Source organism: Capricornis sumatraensis, chromosome 17 (genome assembly GCF_032405125.1).
Source record: "Capricornis sumatraensis isolate serow.1 chromosome 17, serow.2, whole genome shotgun sequence".
NCBI classification, from domain to species: domain Eukaryota; kingdom Metazoa; phylum Chordata; class Mammalia; order Artiodactyla; family Bovidae; genus Capricornis; species Capricornis sumatraensis.
The window spans coordinates 11,624,830-11,651,174 of record NC_091085.1 but is presented as its reverse complement, the minus strand read 5'-3'; the positions used below and the strand labels follow the sequence as shown (position 1 = coordinate 11,651,174).

Genomic DNA, 26,345 nt, shown 5'->3' with positions numbered 1-26,345 from the left:
CAGACAAAGCTCAGAAATATACAAAAATACCCAGCACCCAGCCGTGTAAAATTCGTAATGTCTGGCATACAATGAAAGATTACCAGGCATATACAAAGAAGTAGGAAAAATATGTTCATTAGTGAGAAGAATACTCCTTCAATCAAAACTGATCGAGAATTGACACAGATAATGGAATTCAGTTCAGTTCAGTCGCTCAGTCCTATCCGACTCTTGGCGACACCATGAATCACAGCACGCCAGGCCTCCCTGTCCATCACCAACTCCCGGAGTTCACTTAGACTCACGTCCATCGAGTCGGTGATGCTATCCAGCCATCTCATCCTCTGTCGTCCCCTTCTCCTCCTGCCCCAAATCCCTCCCAGCATCAGAGTCTTTTCCAATGAGTAAACTCTTTGCATGAGGTGGCCAAAGTACTGGAGCTTCAGCTTTAGCATCATTCCCTCCAAAGAAATCCCAGGGCTGATCTCCTTCAGAATGGACTGGTTGGATCTCCTTGCAGTCCAAGGGACTCTCAAGAGTGTTCTCCAACACCACAGTTCAAAAACATCAATTCTGCAGCGCTCAGCCTTCTTCACAGTCCAACTCTCACATCCATACATGACCACTGGAAGAACCATAGCCTTGACTAACCAGACCTTTGTTGGCAAAGTAATGTCTCTGCTTTTGAATATACTATCTAGTTTGGTCATAACTTTTCTTCCAAGGAGTAAGTGTCTTTTTAGTTTCATGGCTGCAATCACCATCTGCAGTGATTTTGGAGCCCCCCAAAATAAAGTCTGACACTGCTTCTACTGTTTCCCCATCTATTTCCCATGAAGTGATGGGACCAGATGCCATGATCCTCGTTTTCTAAATGTTGAGCTTTAAGCCAACTTTTTCACTCTCTTCTTTCACTTTCATCAAGAGGCTTTTTAGTTCCTCTTCACTTTCTGCCATAAGGGTGGTGTCATCTGCATATCTGAGGTGATTGATATTTCTCCCGGCAATCTTGATTCCAGCTTGTGTTTCTTCCAGCCCAGCGTTTCTCATGATGTACTCTGCATGGAAGTTAAATAAGCAGGGTGACAATATGCAGCCTTGACATACTCCTTTTCTTATTTGGAACTGGTCTGTTGTTCCATGTCCAGTTCTAACTGTTGCTTCCTGACCTGCATACAGATTTCTCAAGAGGCAGGTCAGGTGGTCTGGTATTCCCATCTCTTTCACAATTTTCCACAGTTTATTGTGATCCACACAGTCAAAGGTTTTGGCATAGTCAGTGAAGCAGAAATATATGTTTTTCTGGAACTCTCTTGCTTTTTCCATGACCCAGCAGATGTTGGCAATTTGATCTCTGGTTCCTCTGCCTTTTCTAAATCCAGCTTGAACATCTGGAAGTTCACGGTTCACGTATTGCCTGGCTTGGAGAATTTTGAGCATTACTTTACTAGCATGTGAGATAGGTGCAACTGTGCAGTAGTTTGAGCATTCTCTGTCATTGCTTTTCTTTGGGATTGGAATGAAAACTGACCTTTTCCAGTCCTGTGGCCACTGCTGAGTTTTCCAAACTTGCTGGCATATTGAGTGCAGCACTTTCACAGCATCATCTTTCACAATTTGAAATAGCTCAGCTGGAATGCCATCACCTCCACTAGCTTTGTTCGTAGGGATGCTTTCTAAGGCCCGCTTGACTTCACATTCCAGGATGTCTGGCTCTAGGTGAGTGATCACACCATTGTGATTATCTGGGTCGTGAAGATCTTTTTTGTATAGTTCTGTGTATTCTTGCCACCTCTTCTTAATATCTTCTGCTTCTGTTAGGTCCAGACCATTTCTGTCCTTTATCAAGCCCATCTTTGCATGAAATGTTCCCTTGGCATCTCTGATTTTCTTGAAGAGATCTCTAGTCTTTCCCATTCTGTTGTTTTCCTCTATTTCTTTGCATTGATCACTGAGGAAGCCTTTCTTATCTCTTCTTGCTGTTCTTTGGAACTCTGCATTCAGAGGCTTATATGTTTCCTTTTCTCCTTTGCTTTTTGCTTGTCTTCTTTTCACAGCTATTTGTAAGGCCTCCCCAGACAGCCATTTTACTTTTCTGCATTTCTTTTCCATTGGGATGGTCTTGATCCCTGTCTCCTGTACAATGTCACGAACCTCATTCCATAGTTCATCAGGCACTCTATCCATCAGATCTAGACCCTTAAATCTATTTCTCACTTCCACTATATAATCATAAGGGATTTGATTTAGGTCATACCTGAATGGTCTAGCGATTTTCCCTACTTTCTTCAATTTCAGTCTGAATTTGGCAATAAAGAGTTCATGATCTGAGCCACAGTCAGCTCCTGGTCTTATTTTTGCTGACTGTGTAGAGCTTCTCCATCTTTGGCTGCAAAGAATATAGTCAGTCTGATTTCGGTGTTGACCATCTAGTGATGTCCATGTGTAGAGTCTTCTCTTGTGTTGTTGGATAATGGAATTAGAAGACCATAAATGTAAAAGTTACTGTGAAAATGAAAGTTGCTCAGTCCTGTCTGCCTCTTGCAACCTCATGGACTATACAGTCCATGGAATTCTCCAGGCCAGAATACTGAAGTGGATAGCCTTTCTCTTCTCCAGGGGATCTTCCCAACCCAGGGATTAAACCCAAGTCTCCTGCATTGCAGGCAGATTCTAAATGTATTCTATATGTTCAGAAAGTAAATAGAAACATTGAAGACATGAAAAAGATCCAAGTCAAGCTTCTGGAGGTGAACACTACAGTGTCTGAAAAGAAAAATGCATTGGATTGGATTAATAGCAGATTAAACTTGCAGGATTCGTGTATTTAAAGACTATGGCAATAAATATGATCCAGGATGAAACTCAGAGAAAAAGAAAAATTTTTAATGAAAATAGCATTTGTGAAATATAAGACAACTTCAGTGACCCTAATATATGTGTAATTGGAGTCCCAGAAGGGGTGTATATTGGGGATGGGGGCACAGTAGGGACATTTCAGGTCAGAAAAATATCTGAGGAAGTAAAGGCTAAATTTTTTTCAAATTTGATTAAAACTGTAAACCCACAGATTCAAGAAATTTAAATATGTAGGTAGTAAATGGCAGTAATTTTCTTATCACTAAATCTAGAGAACTTTTTAGGCTTTAACTTGACTGACCTGAAATCCTCTTTCCTCAGTGAGATTATTGTTTTTAAAATGTGCTTTTTGATAATGAGGGACTTCCCAGGATTTGGCTATCATATTATTGCAGAACAGATTAAAGGATTATGGGTCTCACAAATTGATTTTAATAGGATTTTGTTCTTAGCATGGCTATAGCACCCAAATTATCACAATCAGGCTAGTCTCTAAGTTTATAGTGGCTTATTTTGAAACAGTTTTTCTGTGGGTAATAGCTATAACCCATATGTCCATGTAGATACAGCTATGTATTATCTTTTATTTCTCAATAATCCCTGTAGGGAATATTTATATTTCATCATGCTAATTGAATTAAAGTAAGAACAAATAAAATAAATTGTAGTAAAAATGAATTCTCACAGTAAAATTTTGGAAAGTAAATCTTTTAAGTGCTTAAGAGATTTTTCTTAGAAGTAAATGCCCAGATGACAATGAAAATGGTGGAGTAAGGGCCTTTGAAAATGTACCCTTCCATGAAAACTGGAAAAAAATTATTACAGCTTTTCCAGAACTAAAGACTTACCTAGTCAAGAAAAATGGCCAAATCTTTGTAAAGGGCAAACTTTGTGGTGTTCACCTTGCCCTCCTCTCATCTCCTGCTCTCCAGCTCAGCAGTAACCTTAAGAAATAACAGCCTTGCATTCTTAGTATCAGAGGGAGTAGAATGGACCCAGGAGCTCTTTAAGACCCTCATGCCAAAGAATTGTTGTCATTATTTGCCATCTTTGATGCTCCCCTAAAAGCTACCAATAGAAAGTATTGGCTTTTTTTTCACCTGACTTGGAATATGCCCATCACTAACAGGGGAGCACCCCTTGGAAGTATTTGTCTAAAACTGTTACAGGCAAGAATTTTAACTTCACAGCTCTCTTGGGTGATGAATAGGTTAACAAAAACAGTGGGCTGACCAAAAAATTTTAAAGGAGAAGCCAAAAGAGATGTTCTTAGATACCTTGAAACCAGCATATTCCTAGAAATCTAAATGCCCATACACACGTTGGGCTGTGCTCATTCTCATAGGCGACCTGAAGCAGCCCTAGCCTCCCAGAGTTGTAAATCACCTAACTGAATATTGTTGGAACATGCTCAAGCACACACATGCAGCCTCTCAGCAGAAATGTGAAGATTTAGTCCGGGTGTTTAAGGAAATCCGTATTCAGTCATTGGCTGACCAGTAAGCAAACTGACTGGAGACTTCAGTAGCCATACGTAACAAAAAATACAGACTTGACAGAATTAGTTCAGAGAAATCACTAGGTAAACAATAACTAGTAGCCGCAACAGCAACCCTGGGAAGGTAGGAAGAATCAGATTTCCAAAGTTCAAGCATTATATTATTGTAAATGTCCAATTTCCACTGAAAAATTGCAAGACATGTAACGAGATAAGAAAATATACCTCATGCATGATTTTGAACTTTAAATCAGCTGTTTAAATATGTGAAAAGAGTTAAAGAAAAATATGTTGGACTTCCCTGGTGGTGCAGTAGATACAAATCCAGCTGCCAATGCAGGGGACACAGGTTCTGTCCCCAGGCCAGGAAGAGTCCACATGCTGGGGAGCAACTGAGCCAGGCCAGGAAGAGTCCACGTGCTGGGGAGCAACTGAGCCTACAAGCCCACTAGGCACTGCCGCAGCCCACGTGCCTAGAACCTGTGCTCTGCAACGAGAGGGACGACCACAGTGAAGTGCACTTTAACGTGCCCCACCACTGCAGCAAAGAGGAGCCCCTGTACGCTGCAGCTAGAGAAAGCCCTCACGCAGCAGTGAAGACCCAGTGCAACCAAAAATAAATACATTTTTTTAAAGAGAAAAAATGATCTGTCTAAAGCAGAGTACATCATGCGAAATGCCAGGCTGGATAAAGCATAAGCTGGAATCGGGATTGCTGGGAGAAATACCAATAACCTCAGATATGCAGATGACACAACCCTTATGGCAGAAAGCGAAGAAGAACTAAAGAGCCTCTTGATGAAAGTGAAAAAGAGGAGAGTGAAAAGGTGGCTTAAAACTCAACATTCAGAAAACTAAGATCATGGCATCTGGTCCCATCACTTCATGGCAAATAGATGGGGAAACAATGGAAACAGTGACAGCTTTTATTTTGAGGGGCTCCCAAATCACTGCAGATGGTGACTGCAGTCATGAAACTAAAAGATGGTTGCTCCTTGGAAGAAAAGCTCTGATCAACCTAGACAGTATATTAAAAAGCAGAGACAATACTTTGCCAACAAAGTCCTGTCTAGTCAAAGCTATGGTTTTTCCAGTAGTCATGTATGGATATGAGAGTTGGACTATAAAGAACACTGAGTGCCAAAGAATTGATGCTTTTGAACTGTGGTGTTCGAGAAGACTCTTGAGAGTCCCTTGGACTGCAAGGAGATCTAACCAGTCCATCCTAAAGGAAATCAGTCCTGAATGTTCGTTGGAAGGACTGATGCTGAAGTTGAAACTCGCGTACTTTGGCTACCTGATGTGAAAAACTGACTCATTTGAAAAGACCCTGATGCTGGGAAAGATTGAAGATGGGAGGAGAAGGGGACAACAGCGGATGAGATGACTGGATGGTATCACCAACTCAATGGGCACAAGTTTGAGCAAGCCCTGGGAGTTGATGGTGGACAGGGAGGCCTGACGTGCTGCAGTCCATGGGGTCACAAAGAGTCGGACATGCCTGAGCAACTGAACTGAACTAAAGGAACTGAAGGAAAATCTGTGAACGATGTCTCATCAAATACAGTAATCCCCTACATACAAATGAGTTCCATTCCAAGAGCGCATTCGTAAGTCGAACAGTTAGTCTAGGTACCAAGCAACACAATTGGCTATATAGTACTATACTATATACTGTAATAGGCTATAATACTTTTCACACAAATAATACATTTAAAAAACAAAAAATAAAACATTTTTAATCTTACTGTACAGTACCTTGAAAAGTACAATAGTGTAGTACAACAGCTGACATATTAGGAACTGGCATCCAGTGGACAGGGAAGACGAGTTACCGACTGGAGAGGAGGTGGGAGATGGTAGAGCTGAAGTACTGTCAGCAGCAGGAGATGGAGGGCAAGCTGCAGTTTCACTCATGCCTGACCACGGCGCAGGTTCTGCTTCCTTGCTAGCTTCAGTTCTGTCTACCCTCTTGAAAAAAGGTCCCGTGATGCCTGGGTAGCAGCTCTTGTTTTCTCATCATAGTCGACGTGGCAGCATTGGGTTGCATCTGAAGAGCTGCTGCAACCTTGTGTATCCTTCTACGTTACCATTTCCTGAGTCCAAAATTTCGTCAGCTGTTCCTTGTCTGTCTCTGTTCTTTCTCTGGACCTCCTATTCCATTTTTTTCCCTTGCTCCACTCTCAATTATTTTCACTTTTGTTTCCATCATTATCACTTGGTGCTTCTAAGCAGCACCAGCTACATTACCACTGCTTTTGTGCTTGCTCTTGGACATCCTGGACTTGAAATAAAGATATTGTACTACTGTGCTCCACACACTACTGTACAGTAAAGTACACAGAAACACAGCCACTTGTAGAGGATGCATGTATGTGACAATCTGTGTTAGACATGTGAACTAACGTGCGTGGACATGTGAACACACGTTTGCATGTTTGAGGGTTCATATGAAAGGTATTTACTGTAGAGAATATAAATAAAGAGGTAGAATAAAGAAGGAACCAAGTAGAAATTCTGGAGCTGAAAACTATAGTAGCTAGCTGAAACATTCACTGGAAGGATTAACAGCAGATTTGAGCAGGCAAAAGAAAGTTATCTGCAGTAACTTGAAGATGGTTCCATTAACATAATCCAATCTGAGAAACAGAAATTAGAAAGAATGAAAAAACATTAACAGAGTCTCACAAACTATGGTATCAGAAATGCCAAGATTCCCATAATGGTTGTCCCAGAAGGAGATGAGAGAGAAAGCTGCCAAAGGAATAAAAGCTGAAAATGTCCCAAATCTGATGAAAAACATTAATTTACACATCGAAAAGGCCTAACAAACTCCAGTTAGGACAGCTTCAAAGAGATCCCTACATAAACTCATAATGATCAAATTGTCAATTGAAAGCAATAAAAAAAGCAGTAACTCATATGATGGCTCAGAGGTTAACGCGTTTGCGTGCAAGGCGGGAGACCTGGGTTCAGTCCCTGGGTTGGGAAGATCCCCTGGAGAAGGAAATGGCAACCCACTCCAGTATTCTTGCCTGAAGAATCCCATGGACGAAAGAGCCTGATAGGTTACAGTCCACGGGGTCGCAAAGAGTCGGACACGACTGAGCAACTTCACTTCAATCAGATTCTTAGAAGCCATAGATGCCAGAGATATTAAAATGACATTCTCAAAATGATGAAAGGAAAAGCTGTGAACCAAGAATTCTGTATCCGGAAATATTTTTCTTTAAAAATGAAAAACAGACTAAGGTATTCTCAGGTAAATAATTGAAAGAGTTTGTCACTAAGAAAAATATAGAATTCCTTCTGGTTGGAGTGAAAGAACAGTAGACAGTAACTTGATCAACATGAAGAAATAAAGCAGCAGATTTATATGAGTAAATCTAAAGGACAGTGTTGTGTATTTTTGTTCCTATCTCTTACATTCTCCTATCCAATTTAAATTATAGCTGCATGAAGCAATAATGATAAACATGTTCTAGGGCATGCAGTGTATAAAATACATTTTGTGACAGTAACAGCATAAAAGTGGGGAGAAAATGGAGCTATATAGGAGCAAAACTTTTGTGTACTATTGACACTAGTAGTAATTCTAATTAAAATGTTAATAGTCATCCCTAGGGCAATCACTAAGAAAACAACCCAAAAATATTTGGTAAAAGAAATAAAGGAATTAAAATGATATACTAAAAATTACCATTTAACATAAAATGAAGCAATTGTGGAGGAACTGAGGAAGAAAAATTTGTATGACTTATAGAAAATAAATAGCAATTGGCAAATGAAAATCCTTCAGTTCAGTTCAGTCGCTCAGTTGTGTCCGACTCTTTGCGACCCCATGAATTGCAGCACGCCAGGCCTCCCTGTCCATCACCAACTCCCAGAGTTCACTCAAAATCCTACTTTATCAGTAATTATACTAAATGTAAGTGGATTAAAATCTCGAATTCAAAGGCGGGAATCGGCATGATAGATTGAAAACACATAAACTACTGTCTACAAAAGACTCAACATTTGACTCAAAGACACAAATATGGTAAAAGTAAAAGCTGGAAAAAGATATTACATGAAAACAGTAACCAAAAGTGAGCTAGAGTGGCTAAACCAATACCAGAGAAAATAGACTTTAAAACAAAAATTGTTGCTGGAGACAAAGAAGTACAGTTTATAATGATAAAGGGGTCAACTCTTCAAGATGATATGACAATTATAAACACATATACAGCAAACAATAGAGAATTGAAATACATAAAACCCCAAAGTATTGAGGGGATAGACAATTCAGCAATAATAGTTTAAAATTTCAGTTCTCCATTCTGAGTAAAGAATGGAACAAAAAGATGGAACTTAAGAGATTAGAAGGCTGAAGCTGCAGACCAGCTGAATCTCTGTGGGACACTCCGCAACACTGGAAGACTTACTCTTCTCATGTGCTTAGTCGCTCAGTTGTGTCTCCCTCTGCGACCCGATGGACTGTGTGGACCCCATGGACTGTAGCCCACCAGGCTCCTCTGTCCATGAGATTTCCCCAGCAAGAATACTGGAGTGGCTGCCATCTCCTTCTCCAGGGGATCTTCCCAGGGAAGACCCAGGGGTCGAACCCGGGTCTCTTGCATCTCCTGCATTGGCAGGTGGATTCTTCACCAGTTGAGCCAACAGGGAAGCTTTATTCCTCTCAAGTAATATTCTTAAAGATAGATAAAATGTTAAGCTTATATCTCAATAAATTTAAGTAGGTTGATAATACAAAGTATGCTTTCTGATAATAGTGGAATGTAAAAGATAATTAACAGAAGGAAATTTGAGAAATTTACAAATATGTTGAAGTGAATCAACCCACTCGTAAGAGGGATGGCTCAAACAGAATCACAAGGGAGATTGGGAAATACTGTGAGATAGTGAAAATGAAAACAAAAAAAACTTACTGGATGCAATGAAGGCATTGTTCAGTGGAAAACTTACATTAATATTGTAATGATTGTGTTAAAAATAGGGACGGCTCTCAAAAGCCTAGCCTTCTATCCTAGTCTAGAAAAAGAAGAGCAAATTAAACCCAAGTAAATATAAGGAAGAAAATGACTAGAACAGAAATAAGAGAAATGGAGAATCAGAAAAACAAGAGAAAGTCAGTGACGCCAAAAGTTGGTCCTTTCAGTAGATCAGCAAACTTGACAAACCTTTGGCTGTTCAAGAAAGAAGATTTAAATTAATAAAATCGGGAATGAAAGAGAAAGATCATTATTGACCTTATAGATATAAAAAGGATTGTAAAGGAATACTATGAGCAATGTTTATATGTCAGTAAATTTGACAAGGTATACAAAGTGAACAAGTTTCTAAAAGGATACAAAGTACCAAAACCATCTCAAGTAGAAATGAACTTTGCAAACAGATGTATAGGCTTCCCTAGTGACTCAGTGATAAAGAAGCTGCCTGCCAATGCAAAAGATGTGAGTTCAGTCTCTGGGTCAGGCCTTGGAAAAGGAGATGGGAACCCACTCCAGTATTATTGCCTGAGAAATCCCATGGACAAAGGAGCCTGGTGGGCTACAGTCCATGGGGTCACAAAAGAGTCAGATCCGACTAAGCAACTGAACAACAACAACAAATAGATGTGTAACACGTTAAGAGATTGATCTGGGAATTAAAAGCTTCTCACAATGAAAACTAAGTCTATACTGGTGAATTCTATCACTTTAAAGAAGTGACTCTTTAATGGAAAAAAAAACTTAGAAAAGAGAAAACACTTCCTAACTTATTCTTTGACGTCAATGTTACTCTGATACCCAAACCAAAGACATCATAAGGAAAAAAAACTAGTTAAGTATCATTTACAAATGTAAAAATTCTGGAGAAAGTACTAGTAAGTCAAATCCAGCAGTACGTAAAAAAAGATTATACATCCTGATTAAGTGACATTTATCAGGAATGAAAGGTTGACCCAACATACAAAAATCAATCTAATGCAACATATTGGTAGAATAAAGGTGGGGGAACGCCATAAGATTGTGTCAATAGACAAAATATTTGATAAAATCCAACACCCTTTTGTGATAAAAACACTCAAACGGAATAGAAGTGAACTGCCTCAACCTAATAAAAGGGTATCTGTAAAAAATGCACAGCTAACATAATGAGTGGTGAAAGACTATATGCTTTCTCCAAGGATGTCCACTCTTACCACTTCTGTTCAATATTGTACTGTACCAATTCAAGCCAGGGCAATTAGATAAGAAAGAGAAATAAAAAGCATCTGTATTAAAAAGAAAAAAGCAAAGCTATCTGTTTGCAGTTGACATGATCTTAGCCCTAAACAATCCATAAAACAACAAAATACAACTCTTAGTGTTCACGAGTGAGTTCAACTGATGGCAAAATAGAAAATCAATGTGTAAAAAAATACTTGTATTTTATAAACCCTCAATAAACAACCTGAAAATGAAATTGAGTTAAAATTCCACTTATAATAGCATCAAAATGAATAAAATGCTTAAGAGTAAAATTCATTGAAGAAGTACAAGACTTGTACTGAAAACTAAACTTTTAATGAAGTTAAAGATCTATATTTTTAAGGTGGAAATACTCCCCCAGTCGATCTAAAGATTAACTCAAATCTCCAAAATTCCAGTTTCTTATTTTGCAGAAATTGTTGTTGGTTCCAAAATTCATATGAAAATGCAAGAGACCCAAAGCAGCCAAAAGAATCTTGGAGAAAAAGTTGGAAGACTCAAATTTCGCAGTTTCCAAACTTATTACAAAACTTGAGTAATCAACTCAGGCAGCAAAAAAAATAATGCCATTTGCAGCAACATGGGTGGACCTAGAGACTGTCACACTGAGTGAAGAAGTCAGACAGAGAAGCAGAAGCATCTGTGACATCCCTTATGTGCAGAATCTAAAAAGAAATGATACAGACGAACTTACTTCCAAAACAGAAACAGACTCACAGAGAACACACTTAGGGTTGCCAGGGGGAAGGATGAGAAGAAAGGACAATTAGGGAGCTTGGGATGGGCGGGTATACACTGCTGTTAAAATGGATAGCCAACAAGGACCTACTGTGTAGCCCAGGGAGCTCTGCTCAATGTTATGTGGCAGCCTTGATGGGAGGGGAGTTTGGGGGAGAATGGATACCTGTATATATATACGGCTGAGTCTCTTTGGTGTCCACCTGAAATTATCACAACATTGTTAGCTGGCTATACTCCAGAACAAAATAAAAAGTTTGGGGACTTGTCTGGCAGTCCAGTGGTTAAGACTATGCCTTCCAATATAGTGTGGGTGTGGGTTCGATCCTGATCAGGGAACTAAGATCCCACATACTGTGGGGTGCAGCCAAAAAGTTTAAAGAAGAATTTAATAAAAATTAATTAATTTTTTTAAAAACTTGAGTAATCGAGGTGATTTGGTACTAGTAAATGAATAAACATATAGGTTAATGAAATAGACTTGATAGTCCAGAAGTAAACAAAGTTTTGAACAAGGGTACCAAGACCATTCAATCAGGACAAAATACTGTTTTCAACTAATGACTCTTGGGCACCACTGGTTATCCACATGTAAATGAATCATCCTCGCCTCCCACTTCACAGTGTGTACAAACATTAACTCAAGTGGTGCAGAGACTTAAATGCAAGAGCTAAAACTATAGAACTCTTAGAGGAAAAACACATAGCTATCTGTGTCTGCACCCTTGGTTTTTTAAATATGACGTCAAAAGCTCAAGCAGTCATATAAAAAGTATACAAATTTGACTTCATCGAAATTGACAACTTTTGTATGTCTAAGTACGTTGTCACGAAAGTGAAAAGAAAACCCACAGAATAGGAAAAAATAGTTTTCAAATCCTATATCTGAAAAGAACTCTTCTGATTCAACAATAAAAAGTTTAAACACAGGCAAATGGGCTTCCCTGGTGGTTCAGATGGTCAAGAATCTGCCTGCGATGCAGGAGCCCTGGGTTGGGAAGATCCCCTGGAGAAGGGAATGGCTACCCACTCCAGTGTTCTTACCTTGAAAATTCTAGGGACAGAAGAGCCTGGTGGGCTATATAGTCCACAGGGTCACAAAGAGTTGGACACAGCTGAGCAGCTAACACACAAAAGATTTGAATACATTTTTCCAAGGAAAATACACAAATGGCCAACGAGCATATGGAAAGAAACTCGGCATCACTGGTCATTAGGGAAATGCAGGTCTCGACACAAGGAGACACTCGTTAGGATGGCTGTTATAAAAGGGAGGCAAAGTAATTGCTGGTGAGGTTGTGGAAAAGTTGTAACTCTTGGATTGCTGGTGGGGTTGTTAAAGTGATGCAGCCACTTTGGAAAACAAGTTATCTGTTCCCCAAAATGTACATACAGTTACCATTTGAGCCAGCAATTCCACTCCCAGGTATATATACCCAAAAGAATTGAAAACATGTTCACAGAAAAATTGTTATTCATATTAGTCACAACAGCCCAAATGTCCATCAACTGATGAGCCGCTATAACAAACTGTGGGATATCTATACAATTATTTGATAATGAAAAGGAATGAAGTTCTGATACATACTACAGTTGCCCAACCTTGAAAACACTGTGCCAAGTGAAAAGAAGCCAGACATATAATTTCATTTATATGAAACATCCAGCATAGGCAAATCCATAGAGACAGAAAGTAGTGGTCTCCAGAGACTCGAGGGAGTGGGACTGTGGAGTGACTCCTGATAGATGTGGGATTTCCTTTCGGGTGATGAGAGCTCTGAAGATAGGTAGGGGTGATGGTTGTACAACCTTGTAAATATACTAAAAATCACTGAATTGGATGCTTCAATATGGTGAGTTCTGTGGTATATAAATCTTACTTCAATAATTACTTCAATAAATAAATGCTCTCATTATGACTAATGTTTATACTCATTTGATCATGGCATTGTTATGTGCTGTGTAGATTGACTTGAACAACATAATATAGATACAGATACATTTAATAGCAAGATATATAATTAAATATAAAGTAAATATTTCCTCCTTCAGGGCCACTACTGTATGACCATTAAAATTTTATTGTCAGGTTTATTTTGGTCTAATTTGTATACAGGCTTCCCTGGTGGCTCAGTGGTAAACAGTCCACTGCAGGAGACATGGGTTCAATCCCTAAATGAGGAAGATTCCCCTGGAAAAGGAAATAGCAGCCCACTCCAGTGTTCTTGCCTGGGAAATCCCGTGGACAGAGGAGCCTGGTGGGCTACATCCATAGGGTCTTGAGGGAGTTGGACATGACTTAGAAACTAAACAACAACAAATATGTATATACTAAAGTGCTTACCAATAAACTTATTTTATCCTCTTCTGGTGTTGTAAATTATTTGAGAAACATCTCAGTTAAACATTTTGTTTTTAAAGAGCAAGTACAATAATAGTAGGGGACATTTAGGAAAGAGATCCTGGTCAAGTTGACTTTGTGTTCATGACTTATATAACTGCAGCTATCTAAAATTTCTTTGGGAAGTTGAACAGGTTTGTGAAATACATTGTCACTTATTGAGATTTTTTTTTTTTTCAGGTCAAGCAAATCAAGTGGCCAAAGAAGCTGCTAACAGATGGACTGGTATGTATTACAATGGTGATATATACCAGGGTGTTACTACTGGTAAACTAGTCAAACTCTTCTGCACTTTCTAGGGTGTCAAATGCAGAAGCTACTGCTAACAGATGGACTGGTATGTATTACAGTGGTGATATATACCAGTGTGTTACTACTGGTAAACTAGTGAAACTCTTATGCACTTTCTAGGATGTCAAATGCAGAAGCTATTGTGCCTAGTTTTGTTTAAGAAAAGACATTTCTGGAAATGTATGTATTAATCAAGATTTCATATCTTAAATCATTAAAAACAGTCTTATTATGAGTTATTTTGTAAAGTATGAGACATTTTTGTAAAACAAGTGATTGCTTTCAGTTTAAGTTTTATATAGCTTTTCCCCAATAAATCACTTAGACTAATCACTTAACCTTCATATATATTAATGCAAGAACAACTTTTAAGAGTTTTGTGGAATGTGAAAAATTTGTCTTCTTGTTCGTAATATTAATTTGTTGAGGACTGACTATGAGCTAGGCATTGTAAAGCCTGTCTATGGTGCATTCTCATTTTATCACCACAGCAGTCTTGTGAGGTAGATAGGATTATTATCCCTAATTTTAGAGGTGAAACTGAGCCCACTGGGATCCCACAGTCACACAGGTGCTGAGCATTGGAACAAGAATTAGATTTCAGAGTCCAGGCTCTCTTCCACTACACAAGATAGTCTTCTCTGTGTACCTGCTTTCATGTAAATGCCCCATTAATCCATTTGCCAATGGATACACCCTCTGGTGTATGCCAGGAATATTCTAAGAGATGGTAATTTATAGGATATTAAATATGTGTCTTACAGTTTGGAAGAAAATTAATGAATAGTGCTTGTTGTGAATTATATACCAGTATGACTACTATTTTTAAAGCCTGTGTGGAAGTTACACTGATGCTTCTCCAGTATTTAATCATAAAGTAATGGTAATTGGACTTTCCCACCCTGGTAAGTCTTTAGTGCCGCTATGTGTGTCACTCATCCTGGTTCTGTTTCTGGGAGCGTGTGGATAAGATCGCATTGAGGCCGAGATACAGAAAGCTTGGAGTGGCTGCCTTACTAAAGTCCAAGGTGGTTAGTCACTGGAAGAACGGGGACTTGAGCCAGATTTCCCTGATTCCATATTCAGGCTTCTGTGCCTCACTGAAAGCTTAAGGATCATTTTTCCTTGTCTGTTTTAGAATTAAAATCAATATAACTGGCCTTTGGCTCCTATAAAATTGCAGTCTTACTTATTACAAAGTTATTTCCTAATAGTATGATGCTTTATGAAAAGAGCAGAGAGGGCAAAAACAGCCAACTAACAGTAAATAGAAGGGACCAGTGAAATGTGTGCCCAATGAAGTACAAGTAACCAGTAAATGTAGTGATACCGTATAGGTGTGAGAAGTACACAATTTTGAGTGGAAAAAAGGCAAATGGATTTTTTACGTTAAAAGTAAATCAAAAGTTACAAAGTGATTTCCCGCAGCTAACAAGCAGTAGGAACGGGAGGCCTGTGTATATGGTGAGAGAGGAGCTTGACTTTGAAAGGAGTCCTGTCATGCTCATTATTTACTGTGTGACTCACTGAACCTCTCTGAGCTTGCTTCTTCATCTGTTCAATGTGGATAATACTTGCCTCAACATTTCAGGGGGATTCAGTAAAACAGTCCGTAAGCCCTTTAGCACACCATTAGACACATTGATAAACAAAGACTCCCATTTTTCCTTCCTTTTAAAGAAGTCCTTTTATGTTTTCCCATTGATTGTAAACTTCAAAAATTATAATTTAAAAAATGTGAACAACTTCTTTTTCCGTTGTGTTACTAGCTGAGAAAGAACCTAAAACTTTTAAAATCATGTAGGAAGGATGATATTTTTAGAAGAGCAGAAACAGCTGTTAAGAACTATATTTCCATTTGAGTTTATGACTTGCTCCTTCCAACATAAAAATGTTATGGAAAAATCATGGAGTTACATTACACCTCAGAAAACCTTCCTGTTTTCAAAACAAACAAAAAGAAAACATCAGTACTATTTATAACTAAAGATTGTTATATAATTATTAAGATTTGGTTTCTTCATATGAAAAAATTCCTAAAATGTATGTAAAATTGAGCATATATACTTTTCAGTAGTTCAGTATTTCAGTTTTGTAGAATTAAAATCAGGATATAAATAGTGTTTTGTGACATTAAGTAACTTTAAATGTGATATATGAAATTACACAAAACCTTGCCTGATAATGAAGATAGTGGAGTTTTTATGACTTTTTATGAGAGACTTCTTGGTGAGTGAGGGGGATAGGTGTTGTGACATCCTGGTGTAGACCCACGCGTGTGATACTCCCTGTCCTAGTCCTGCCTTTATCCTGTATTTGCCATCATATAAACTAACACAAATTCTACCCCTCTTAAAACTGATTCTTTTTTAAAAAAAATTAAGTTTTCCCAAAGTATACAAGTGGGACCTGGTTAAACTTAAAAGCTTTTGCACAGCAAAGGAAACTATAAACTATAAGCAAGGTAAAAAGACAACCCTCGAAAAAAAAAAAAAAGACAACCCTCGGAATGGGAGAAAATAACAGCAAATGAAACGACTGACAAAGGATTAATTTCCAAAATATAAAAGCAGCTCATACCACTCAATACCAGGAAAACAAACAATCCAATCAAAAAGTGGAAAAGAGACCTAAACAGACATTTCTCCAATAAAGACATATAGATGGCTAACAAACACATGAAAAGATGTTCAACATCGCTCATTATTAGAAAAATCAAAATCACAATGAGATATCACCTCACACTGGTCAGAATGGCCAACATCAAAAAGTCTACAAACAATAAATGCTGGAGAGGGTGTGGAGAAAAGGGAATGCTCTTGCATTGTTGGTGGGAATGTAAATTGATACAGCCACTATGGCAGACAGTATGGAGATTCCTTAAAAAACTAGGGCTAAAGCCACCATATGACCCAGCAATCCCACTCCTAGGCATATACCGTGAGAAAACCAAAAGTGAAAAAGACACATGTATCCCACTGTTGATTGCAGCACTGTGTACAATAGCTAGAATATGGAAGCAACCTAGATGCCCATCGACAGATGGATGGATAAAGAAGCTGTGATACATATACACGATGGAACAGCACTCGGCCATTAAAAGGAACACGTTTGATTCAGTTCTGATGAGGTACATGAACCTAGAACCTATTTTACAGAGTGAAGTGAGTCAGAAAGAGAAAGATAAATACCGTAGTCTAATGCACATATACGGAATCTAGAAAAATAAAGAATTTATTTGCAGGCAGCAGTGGAGAAACAGACATAGAGAACAGACCTATGGACATGGGGAGGGGAGGAGAGGGTGAGATGTGTGGAAAGAGTGACATGGAAACTTACATTACCATTTGTAGAATTGATAGCCGATGGGAATTTGCTGTATGGCTCAGGAAACTCAAACAGGGGCGCTGTATCAGCCTAGAGGGTGGAATGGGGAGGAGATGGGAGGGAGGTTCAAAGGGGAGAGGATATATGTATATCTATGGCTGATTCATGTTAAGGTTTGACAGAAAACAATAAAATTCCATAAAGCAATCATCCTTCAATAAAAAATAAATTAAGAAAAAAGTTTTTGATCCAATTATAAATGTTTCCACACAACAGAAAAATTGACAGGTATGAACTATCAAAATTGCAGATAACACTATCTTAAAGGCAGACATCCAGTGGCCCAAAGACATATTGAATCTTGGAGAAGGAAATGGCAGCCCACTCCAGTATTCTTGCCTGGAAAATCCCATGGACGGCAGAGCCTGGTAGGCTATGGGGGTCCATGGGGTCGCAAAGAGTCGGACATGACTGAGCGACTTCACTTTCACTTTCACACTGTTTTCCATAGTGGCTGCCCTTTGGGTACCCATAGTGCCCAAGGTTTCCCCTTTCCCCACATCCTTTCCAACATTCATTATCTCTAATTTTTTTGTCTTTTATCTTCTGCCGTGTTGGCTATTCTGACAAGTGTGAGGTGATATCTCATTGTTTTGGTTTGCATTCCCGTGATGATTAGTGATGCTGGGCACCCTTTTGTGTCCCTGTTGGTCATTTATTTGTCTTCTTTGGAAAAAATGTCTGTTCAGATCTTCTGCTCGTTTTTTAGACTGTTAGTTATTTTTCCCCTGAGTCCTGTGAGTTCTTTCTGTACTTTGGCTATTACCCCCTTATCAGATATATGGTTTGCAAATATTTTATCCCATTCCGAACATTTTCTTTTCATTTTGTTGATTATTTCTTTTGTTGCCTAGAACTTCCTTAGTTTGATATAGTCCAGCTGACTTATTTTTGCTTTGTCATTTGTGCTTAAGGTGTCATTACCAAAAAAATCATTGCCAAGACATTGTAAAGGAGATTTTCTCCCTGTGTTTTCTTCTATGAGTTTTATAGTTTCAGGTCTTATATTCAGCATTTAATCCATTTTGAGTTCATTTTTGTCAGTGGTGTAATCTAGGTGTCCAATTTTATTTTCTGCACGTGGTTATCCAGTTATCCTAGCACCATTCATTGAAGAGACTATCCTTTCCCCATTGAGTATTCTTGGTCAAATATTAGTTGGCCATATATGTATGGGTTTATTTCTGAGCTCTCTATTCTGTTCCATTGATGTATATATCTGTTATTATGCCAGTATCATACTGTTTGGAATACTATACTTTGTAGTATAGTTTGAAATCAGCAAGTCTGATGCCTACAGTTTTGTTCTTTCTCAGGATTACTTTACCTATTCAGGGTCCTTTGTGGTTTCATGTGAATTTTAGGACTGTTTGCTGTATTGCTGTAAAAAAAAAGGGCATTGGAATTTTGATAGATATTGCATTGAATATATAAATGGCTTTGGGTAGTATGAACAACATTAATTCTTCTAATCCATGAACACAGGATATTTTTCCATTTGTTTGTGTCTTCTTTAATTTCTTTCATCAGAGTCTTGTAGTTTTCAGTATACGTATCTTTTACCTTCTTGGTTAAATTTATTCCAGATTATTTCATTGTTTTTGATGCTATTGTGAATAAGATATTTTCCCCAAAATATTCTGTTCTTAATGTATAGAAATATAATTAATTTCTGTATGTTGATTTTATATCCTTCAACTTTACTAAATTTGATTAGCTATAAAAAAAAGACATATTGAATCAGTCACTTGATTCATTAAGAATTGTGTAGAGAGGCTTTTTGTTTGTTTGTTCTTCATCTTTGAAGGTTTATAGAGTGGTTTCTTGCCCTCACGTGACCCGGTATCCTTCCTACAGAGGCTCCAGCCTCACTGTAGTGCCTGTTTCCTCCTCCTCTCCTGATCCCGGCTTGAAATCCATACCTCCAAGGTTCCTGCAGTGCCGCAGCTGTCCTCTTTATTTTCTGCAAGTCTGTCTGTATTCTTAGAGACTCATAGAGTCTGGAAACAGTACATATAACACTTGATCTTTTATCTCTAACATACATATCACTTTGGAATTGTTTAGTGTTAATTTTTCTCTTTCTTGTGTCAGTTTGAAGGCATAGGCTCTTTATGTTCTGCAAGACCTGTAATATACTTAATAACTGTCTTATGTAGCAGTATTTGTTGGTGACTCTCAAGAATGCATAGGTTATGCAGACATCAACCAAATTAAACAGACCATTCTAGAGTACCTCATGCTATTAGTTTTCTCACTTAGGTTCTTATGGAAAGTAGAGATTTGGTTTAGATTGTTACATAAAGATTTGTTTTAATATCTGTTGATATTCTATGCCATGAATATCAATGAAACTAAGCCATGCCCTGTGGGGCCACCCAAGAAGGGCGAGTCATGGTGGAGAGGTCTGACAGAATGTGCTCCACTGGAGAAGGGAACGGCAAACCATTTCAGTATTCTTGGCTTGTGAACCCCATGAACAGTATGAAAAGGCAAAATAATAGGATACTGAAAGAGGAACTCCCCAGGTCAGTAGGTGCCCAATATGCTACTGGAGATCAGTGGAGAAATAACTCCAGAAAGAATGAAGGGATGGAGCCAAAGCAAAAACAATACCCAGTTGTGGATGTGACTGGTGATAGAAGCAAGGTCCAATGCTGTAAAGAGCAATATTACATAGGAACCTGGAATGTTAGGTCCATGAATCAAGGCAAATTGGAAGTGATCAAACAGGAGATGGCAAGGGTGAATGTCAACATTCTAGGAATCAGTGAACTAAAATGGACTGGAATGGGTGAATTTAACTCAGATGACCATTATATCTACTACTGAGGGCAGGAATCCCTCAGAAGAAATGGAGTAGCCATTATGGTCAACAAGAGTCCGAAATGCAGTACTTGGATGCAATCTCAAAAAGGACAGAGTGATCTCTGTTCATTTCCAAGGCAAACCATACCATCACAGGAGTCTAAGCCTATGCCCCAACCAGTAACACTGAAGAAGCTGAAGTTGAACAGTTCTGTGAAGACCTACAAGACCTTTTAGAACTAACACCCAAAAAAGATGTCCTTTTCATTATAGGGGACTGGAATGCAAAAGTAGGAAGTCAAGAAACACCTGGGGTAACAGGGAAATTTGGCCTTGGAATATGAAATGAAGCTGGGCAAAGGCTAATAAGAGTTTTGCCAAGAGAACGCATTGGTCATAGCAAACACCCTCTTCCAACAACATGAGAAGATTCTACACATGGACATCACCAGATGGTCAACACTGAAATCAGATTGATTATATTATTTTCAGCCAAAGATGGAGAAGCTGTATACAGTCAGCAAAAACAAGACCGGGAGCTGACTGTGGCTCAGATCATGAACTCTTTATTGCCAAATTCAGACTGAAATTGAAGAAAGTAGGGAAAATCGCTAGACTATTCAGGTATGACCTAAATCAAATCCCTTATGATTATACAGTGGAAGTGAGAAATAGATTTAAGGGTCTAGATCTGATAGATAGAGTGCCTGATGAACTATGGAATGAGGTTCGTGACATTGTACAAGAGACAGGGATCAAGACCATCCCCATGGAAAAGAAATGCAAAAAAGCACAATGGCTGTCTGGGGAGGCCTTACATATAGCTGAGAAAAGAAGGGAAGCCAAAAGCAAAGGAGAAAAGGAAAGATATACCCATTTGAATGCAGAGTTCCAAAGAATAGCAAGAAGAGATAAGAAAGCCTTCCTCAGCGATCAATGCAAAGAAATAGTGGAAAACAACAGAATGGGAAAGACTAGAGATCTCTTCAAGAAAATTAGAGATTCCAAGAGAACATTTCATGCAAAGATGGGCTCGATAAAGGACAAAAATGGTATGGACCTAATAGAAGCAGAAAATATTAAGAAGAGGTGGCAAGAATACACAGAACTACAAAAAAGATCTTCACAACCCAGATAATCACAATGGTGTGATCACTCACCTAGAGCCAGACATCCTGGAATGTGAAGTCAAGTGGGCCTTAGAAAGCATCCCTACGAACAAAGCTAGTGGAGGTGATGGAATTCCAGTTGAGCTATTTCAAATCCTGAAAGATGATGCTGTCAAAGTGCTGCACTCAATATGCCAGCAAATGTGGAAAACTCAGCAGTGGCCACAGGACTGGAAAAGGTCAGTTTTCACTCCAGTCCCAAAGAAAGGCAATGCCAAAGAATGTTCAAACTACCGCACAGTTGCACTCATCTCACACGCTAGTAAAGTAATGCTCAAAGTCTCCAAGCCAGACTTCAACAATACGTGAACCGTGAACTTCCAGATGTTCAAGCTGGATTTAGAAAAGGCAGAGGAACCAGAGATCAAATTGCCAACATCCGCTGGATCATGGAAAAAGCAGGAAAGTTCCAGAAAAACATCTATTTCTGCTTTATTGACTATGCCTTTGACTGTGGATCACAATAAACTGGAAAGTTGTGAAAGAGATGGGAATACCAGACCACCTGACCTGCCTCTTGAGAAACCTATATGCAGGTCAGGAAGCAACAGTTAGAACTGGACATGGAACAACAGACTGGTTCCAAATAGGAAAAGGAGTACGTCAAGGCTGTATATTGTCACCCTGCTTTTGGCCACCTCATGCGAAGAGTTGACTCATTGGAAAAGACTCTGATGATGGGAGGGATTGGGGGCAGGAGGAGAAGGGGACGACAGAGGATGAGATGGCTGGATGGCATCACTGACTTGATGAACGTGAGTCTGAGTGAACTCCGGGAGTTGGAGATGGACAGGGAGGCCTGGCGTGCTGCAGTTCCTGGGGTCGCAAAGAGTTAGACACGACTGAGCAACTGAACTGAACTCAACAGAGCACCTCATGAGAAACGCTGGGCTGGAAGAAACACAAGCTAGAATCAAGGTTTCTGGGAGAAATATCAGTCACCTCAGATATGCAGATGACACCACCCTTATGGCAGAAAATGAAGAGGAACTAAAAAGCCTCTTGATGAAAGTGAAAGAGGAGAGTGAAAAAGTTGGCTTAAAGCTCAACATTCAGAAAACGAAGATCATAGCATCTGGTCCCATCACTTCATGGGAAATAGATGGGGAAACAGTGGAAACAGTGTCAGACTTTATTTTTGGGGGCTCCAAAGTCGCTGCAGATGGTGACTGCAGCCATGAAATTAAAAGACACTTATTCCTTGAAAGAAAAGTTATGACCAACCTAGATAGTATATTCAAAAGCAGAGACCTTACTTTGCCAACAAAGGTCCATCTAGTCAAGGCTGTGCTTTTTCCAGTGGTCATGATGGATGTGAGAGTTGGACTGTTAAGAAAGCTGAGCACCGAAGAATTGATGCTTTTGAACTGTGGTGTTGGAGAAGACTCTTGAGAGTGCCTTGGACTGCAAGGAGATCCAACCAGTCCATTCTAAAGGAAATCAGTCTTGGGTGTTCTTTGGAAGGACTGATGCTGAAGCTGAAACTCCCATACTTTGGCCATCTCATATGAAGAGTTAACCAGTTGGAAAAGACTCTGATGCTGGGAGAGATTGGGCGCAGGAGGAGAAGGGGACGACCGAGGATGAGATGGCTGGATGGAATCACCGACTCGATGGACATGAGTCTGAGTGAACTCCGGGAGTTGGTGATGGACAGGGAGGCCTGGCATGCTGCGATTCATGGAGTCGCAAAGAGTCGGACATGACTGAGCCACTGAACTGAACTGATATTCTATGACAATTAAAGAAATCAGAATATTTTATTAACATTCTATTTGATATAGCAGTATTCACCTTAGCAGTTAACTTTATTCAAACTATTTAATTATTATTACTTGATACTTGGAATTCAGCTTCCTAAAACAGTATTCTTAAAAGTGATCAAACTCCATATAATAACTTCCTAATGATACCATACAGTATAACAGTATACTTCAGACCAGGTGACTTAACTAAAGAAATTGATTTTCTCACAGTTCTGGAGGCTGAACGTCCAGAACCATGGTGTCGGCAGGTGTGGTGTCCTGAGTCCTCTCTCCCCGTGGCTTGTAGATGGCCGGCTTCTTCCGTGTCCTTGCAGAGCTTTCCAGTGCCTGTCCCTGGCGTCTCAGTGTGTCCACTTTCCTCTTCTTGCAACACTACCAGTTAAATCAGATCAGGGTCCACCCCAGGTTTTAATTTAATCACCTCTTTAAAGACCCAGTTTCCAAATACAGTCACATTCTGAGGGAGCTTTGGAGGAAGTGCTAATTCAGCCAACAACACTCCAAAAGAACCTATTTTAACCCTTCATTTCATTATCACAACTAACACAGTGCTTCACGTTTTAAGGAGCACTATGAACCAGAAAGTTGTATACCATGGTTTTTATATATTTATAGTCAGTACATATTCCTTATAAAGATGGTATATGTACATTAAACAGAATATTTAAAATTAAAAAAAGAAAACTCACCGTCATTCCTGTTCTCTAAGTGCTGCCATAGGGACCACACTGGTACTGCCTTGCATAGCCACCCTTCTGGGTGATTGGGCATGTAGATTACTTGTATTTTTTTCTTTCGTTACACTGAGATGAAGATTTGATCATAAATCTTTGTGCACAGTTGGTTTTATTTCCTTCGGGTCCCCTTAGATAGATGTAACACTTTTTTTGGTGGTAAGATGCACTTAAATTCCCTAGAAGACATTAAGGCTATATCTGCTCGTTTTAGCCTTCAGTGACCCCCTCCCTCCTCTTCACCCCTGCTCCCTAGCCTGGCTGTCTAGAAGCCACTTCTGTGCTGGGGGAGGGAAGAAAAGGGGTGCCCTCTGGGACAGGAGCAGCTCTAATTCCTGAGGTAACAGAACCCTACCTCTGCTCTGGAGATGTTAAAGAGGCACCATCAGCCTCTCCCTGTCTTTGGATTATTCTTTAAGTCAGGTATTCTTTAGTGGCAACTGATTTACTGAATTTTTTGAATATAAAATCTGTTTATTCAAAACAATCACTAATATTTTCTTTATTCTGAAAGTTAATTGTCATTACTCTTGAAGATGGGTTTCCCTGGTGGCTTTGTGGTAAAGAACCCACCTGCAGTGCAGGAGATGTGGGTTCGATCCCTGGATCAGGTATATCCCCTGGAGACGGAAACGGCAACGCACACCAGTATTCTTTCCCAGGAGATCCCACGGACAGAGGAGCCTGGCGGGCTGTAGTCCATGGGGTCACAAAAGAGTTGGACATGACTTAGCGACTAAACAATAACTCTTGACAATACAGAAATTTCCTTATTTTGCTACTTCTAAAATAATAGAAAATTTTTTTCAATGAGTATAATTATATTTGAAATTTTATGATTATGTTTCCAACTCTCAAAAATATTTCTCAATTTTCTTTATAGATAACATATTTGCCATAAAATCTTGGGCCAAAAGAAAATTTGGATTTGAAGAAAATAAAATTGATAAAAATTTTGGAATTCCAGAAGACTTTGACTACATAGACTGAAACGTTCCGTGTTGTTGTTGATGGTGAAGGAGCTATGTGCTTGTGAATATGTAAATTTTTATACTATCCAGCTAAATGTACTGAATTGTCATTTACCTGTAACTGTCTTTATCGTTTTGTTAATTTTAAATAAAGTACAGAGTGTGGCTGTTGTCACTGTTTTTGATTCTCCTCAGTGCTCATCAGAGTTAGGAGAATGCAAGTAAAGTCTGTTATGCTTACCAATAATTTTTTTTTAATAGATCAAAGCCATCATGACATAACATTTTTTAGTTTTATTCAAATATTAAGAACTAAAGGTACTTCTGAAGACTGTATTATACATGCTTGGAAATAACTTTCAAAACTAATGGCTACCTTACTATTAATATTTCTCAGTATTTAATGGAAAATGTGTCTGATTGAGTCTCAGTATATTGCATCATATTTGCAAATTTCCCGCAGGAAAAAATACAGAAAGTTGATGTTCCTTAAATTTAGAGTTAGGTAGTAATTCCTCAAACATGAAAGCTGCTTTTTTTTAATGTTTGATGCCTTTCTGCTGTAAAGAACAAAACATGCCCTTTGTCCTAATTTATACACTTGTAAGATGATATAGTGGTGTTAGTATAGCATGCATACTCAGAGTTCAGGGAGTTTTTTTTTTTTTTCCATCTACCTTCAAAAAAGAGTAGGTTAAAAATAATGTATGTCTTGTGTGTCTATCTTTTTCCAGTTCAACTTTGGCATTTAGGGTATTTGCAGGACAAACTTAAAGAAAAGAAATATCATACTAATCAGAAAAAAAAGACTGATGTGTGTAATGCCTTTTGCATACATGCCTTAATTTTTCTTCACACAGTCCAATTTTGATGTTCTTTTAAGTAATTTGGATGAGGTACTCCATATGTTTGAAGTGACCCAGATGGTATCCACACCATTTGTTAGTGAATCTGGTCTTTGAATTGTGTTGAGTTGCCAGGGGCCTACTTAATCACTTCCTGGATGTGAGCGGGGAGCTTACTGGTCCAACTTTGTTCTCAAGGCCAGTTTATGTTGCCTTAGGGCAATAGCTCTTCTCGCAGGAGAAAGTATTTGATGTAAGAGACAAAGGACAAAAAATGAAAATAACCCATCATAAGCCCTTCCCTAATATACTAATGGGAATTCCAAAGTTTCTCAGACCTCGTTTGCTGTTTCTTAGAAAAGATGCTTCTGGGAATTCCCTGGCAGTCCGGTGGTTGAGGCTTCCCAGGTGGCGCTAGTGGTGGAGAACCCGCCTGCCAACGTAGAAGACGGAAGAAGTACAGGTTCCATCCTTGCATCAGGAAGGTGCCCTGGAGGCATGCCAGGCCACCCCAGTACTCTTGCCTGGAGAATCCCATGGACAGAGGAGCCTGGCAGCTACAGTCCACAGGGTCACAAGGAATCGGACACGACTGAAGCGATTTCGCATCCCTGCATGCCAGTGGTTAGGAGACTGTGCTCTTCCTGCTGAGGGCCCAGGCCG

General features: G+C 39.1%; 1 protein-coding gene across 1 annotated transcript in view; it reads left to right on the top strand.

Moving 5' to 3' along the window:
- Positions 1-24,856, top strand: part of MND1 (meiotic nuclear divisions 1) — a 76,354-nt gene extending 51,498 nt beyond the window's left edge. The window contains exons 6-7 of the mRNA XM_068990273.1: positions 13,892-13,936; positions 24,750-24,856. Of these exons, the coding sequence (XP_068846374.1) occupies positions 13,892-13,936; positions 24,750-24,856 (152 nt within the window). The remainder of the gene's footprint in view (positions 1-13,891; positions 13,937-24,749) is intronic.
- The last annotated feature ends 1,489 nt before the right edge of the window (positions 24,857-26,345 follow it).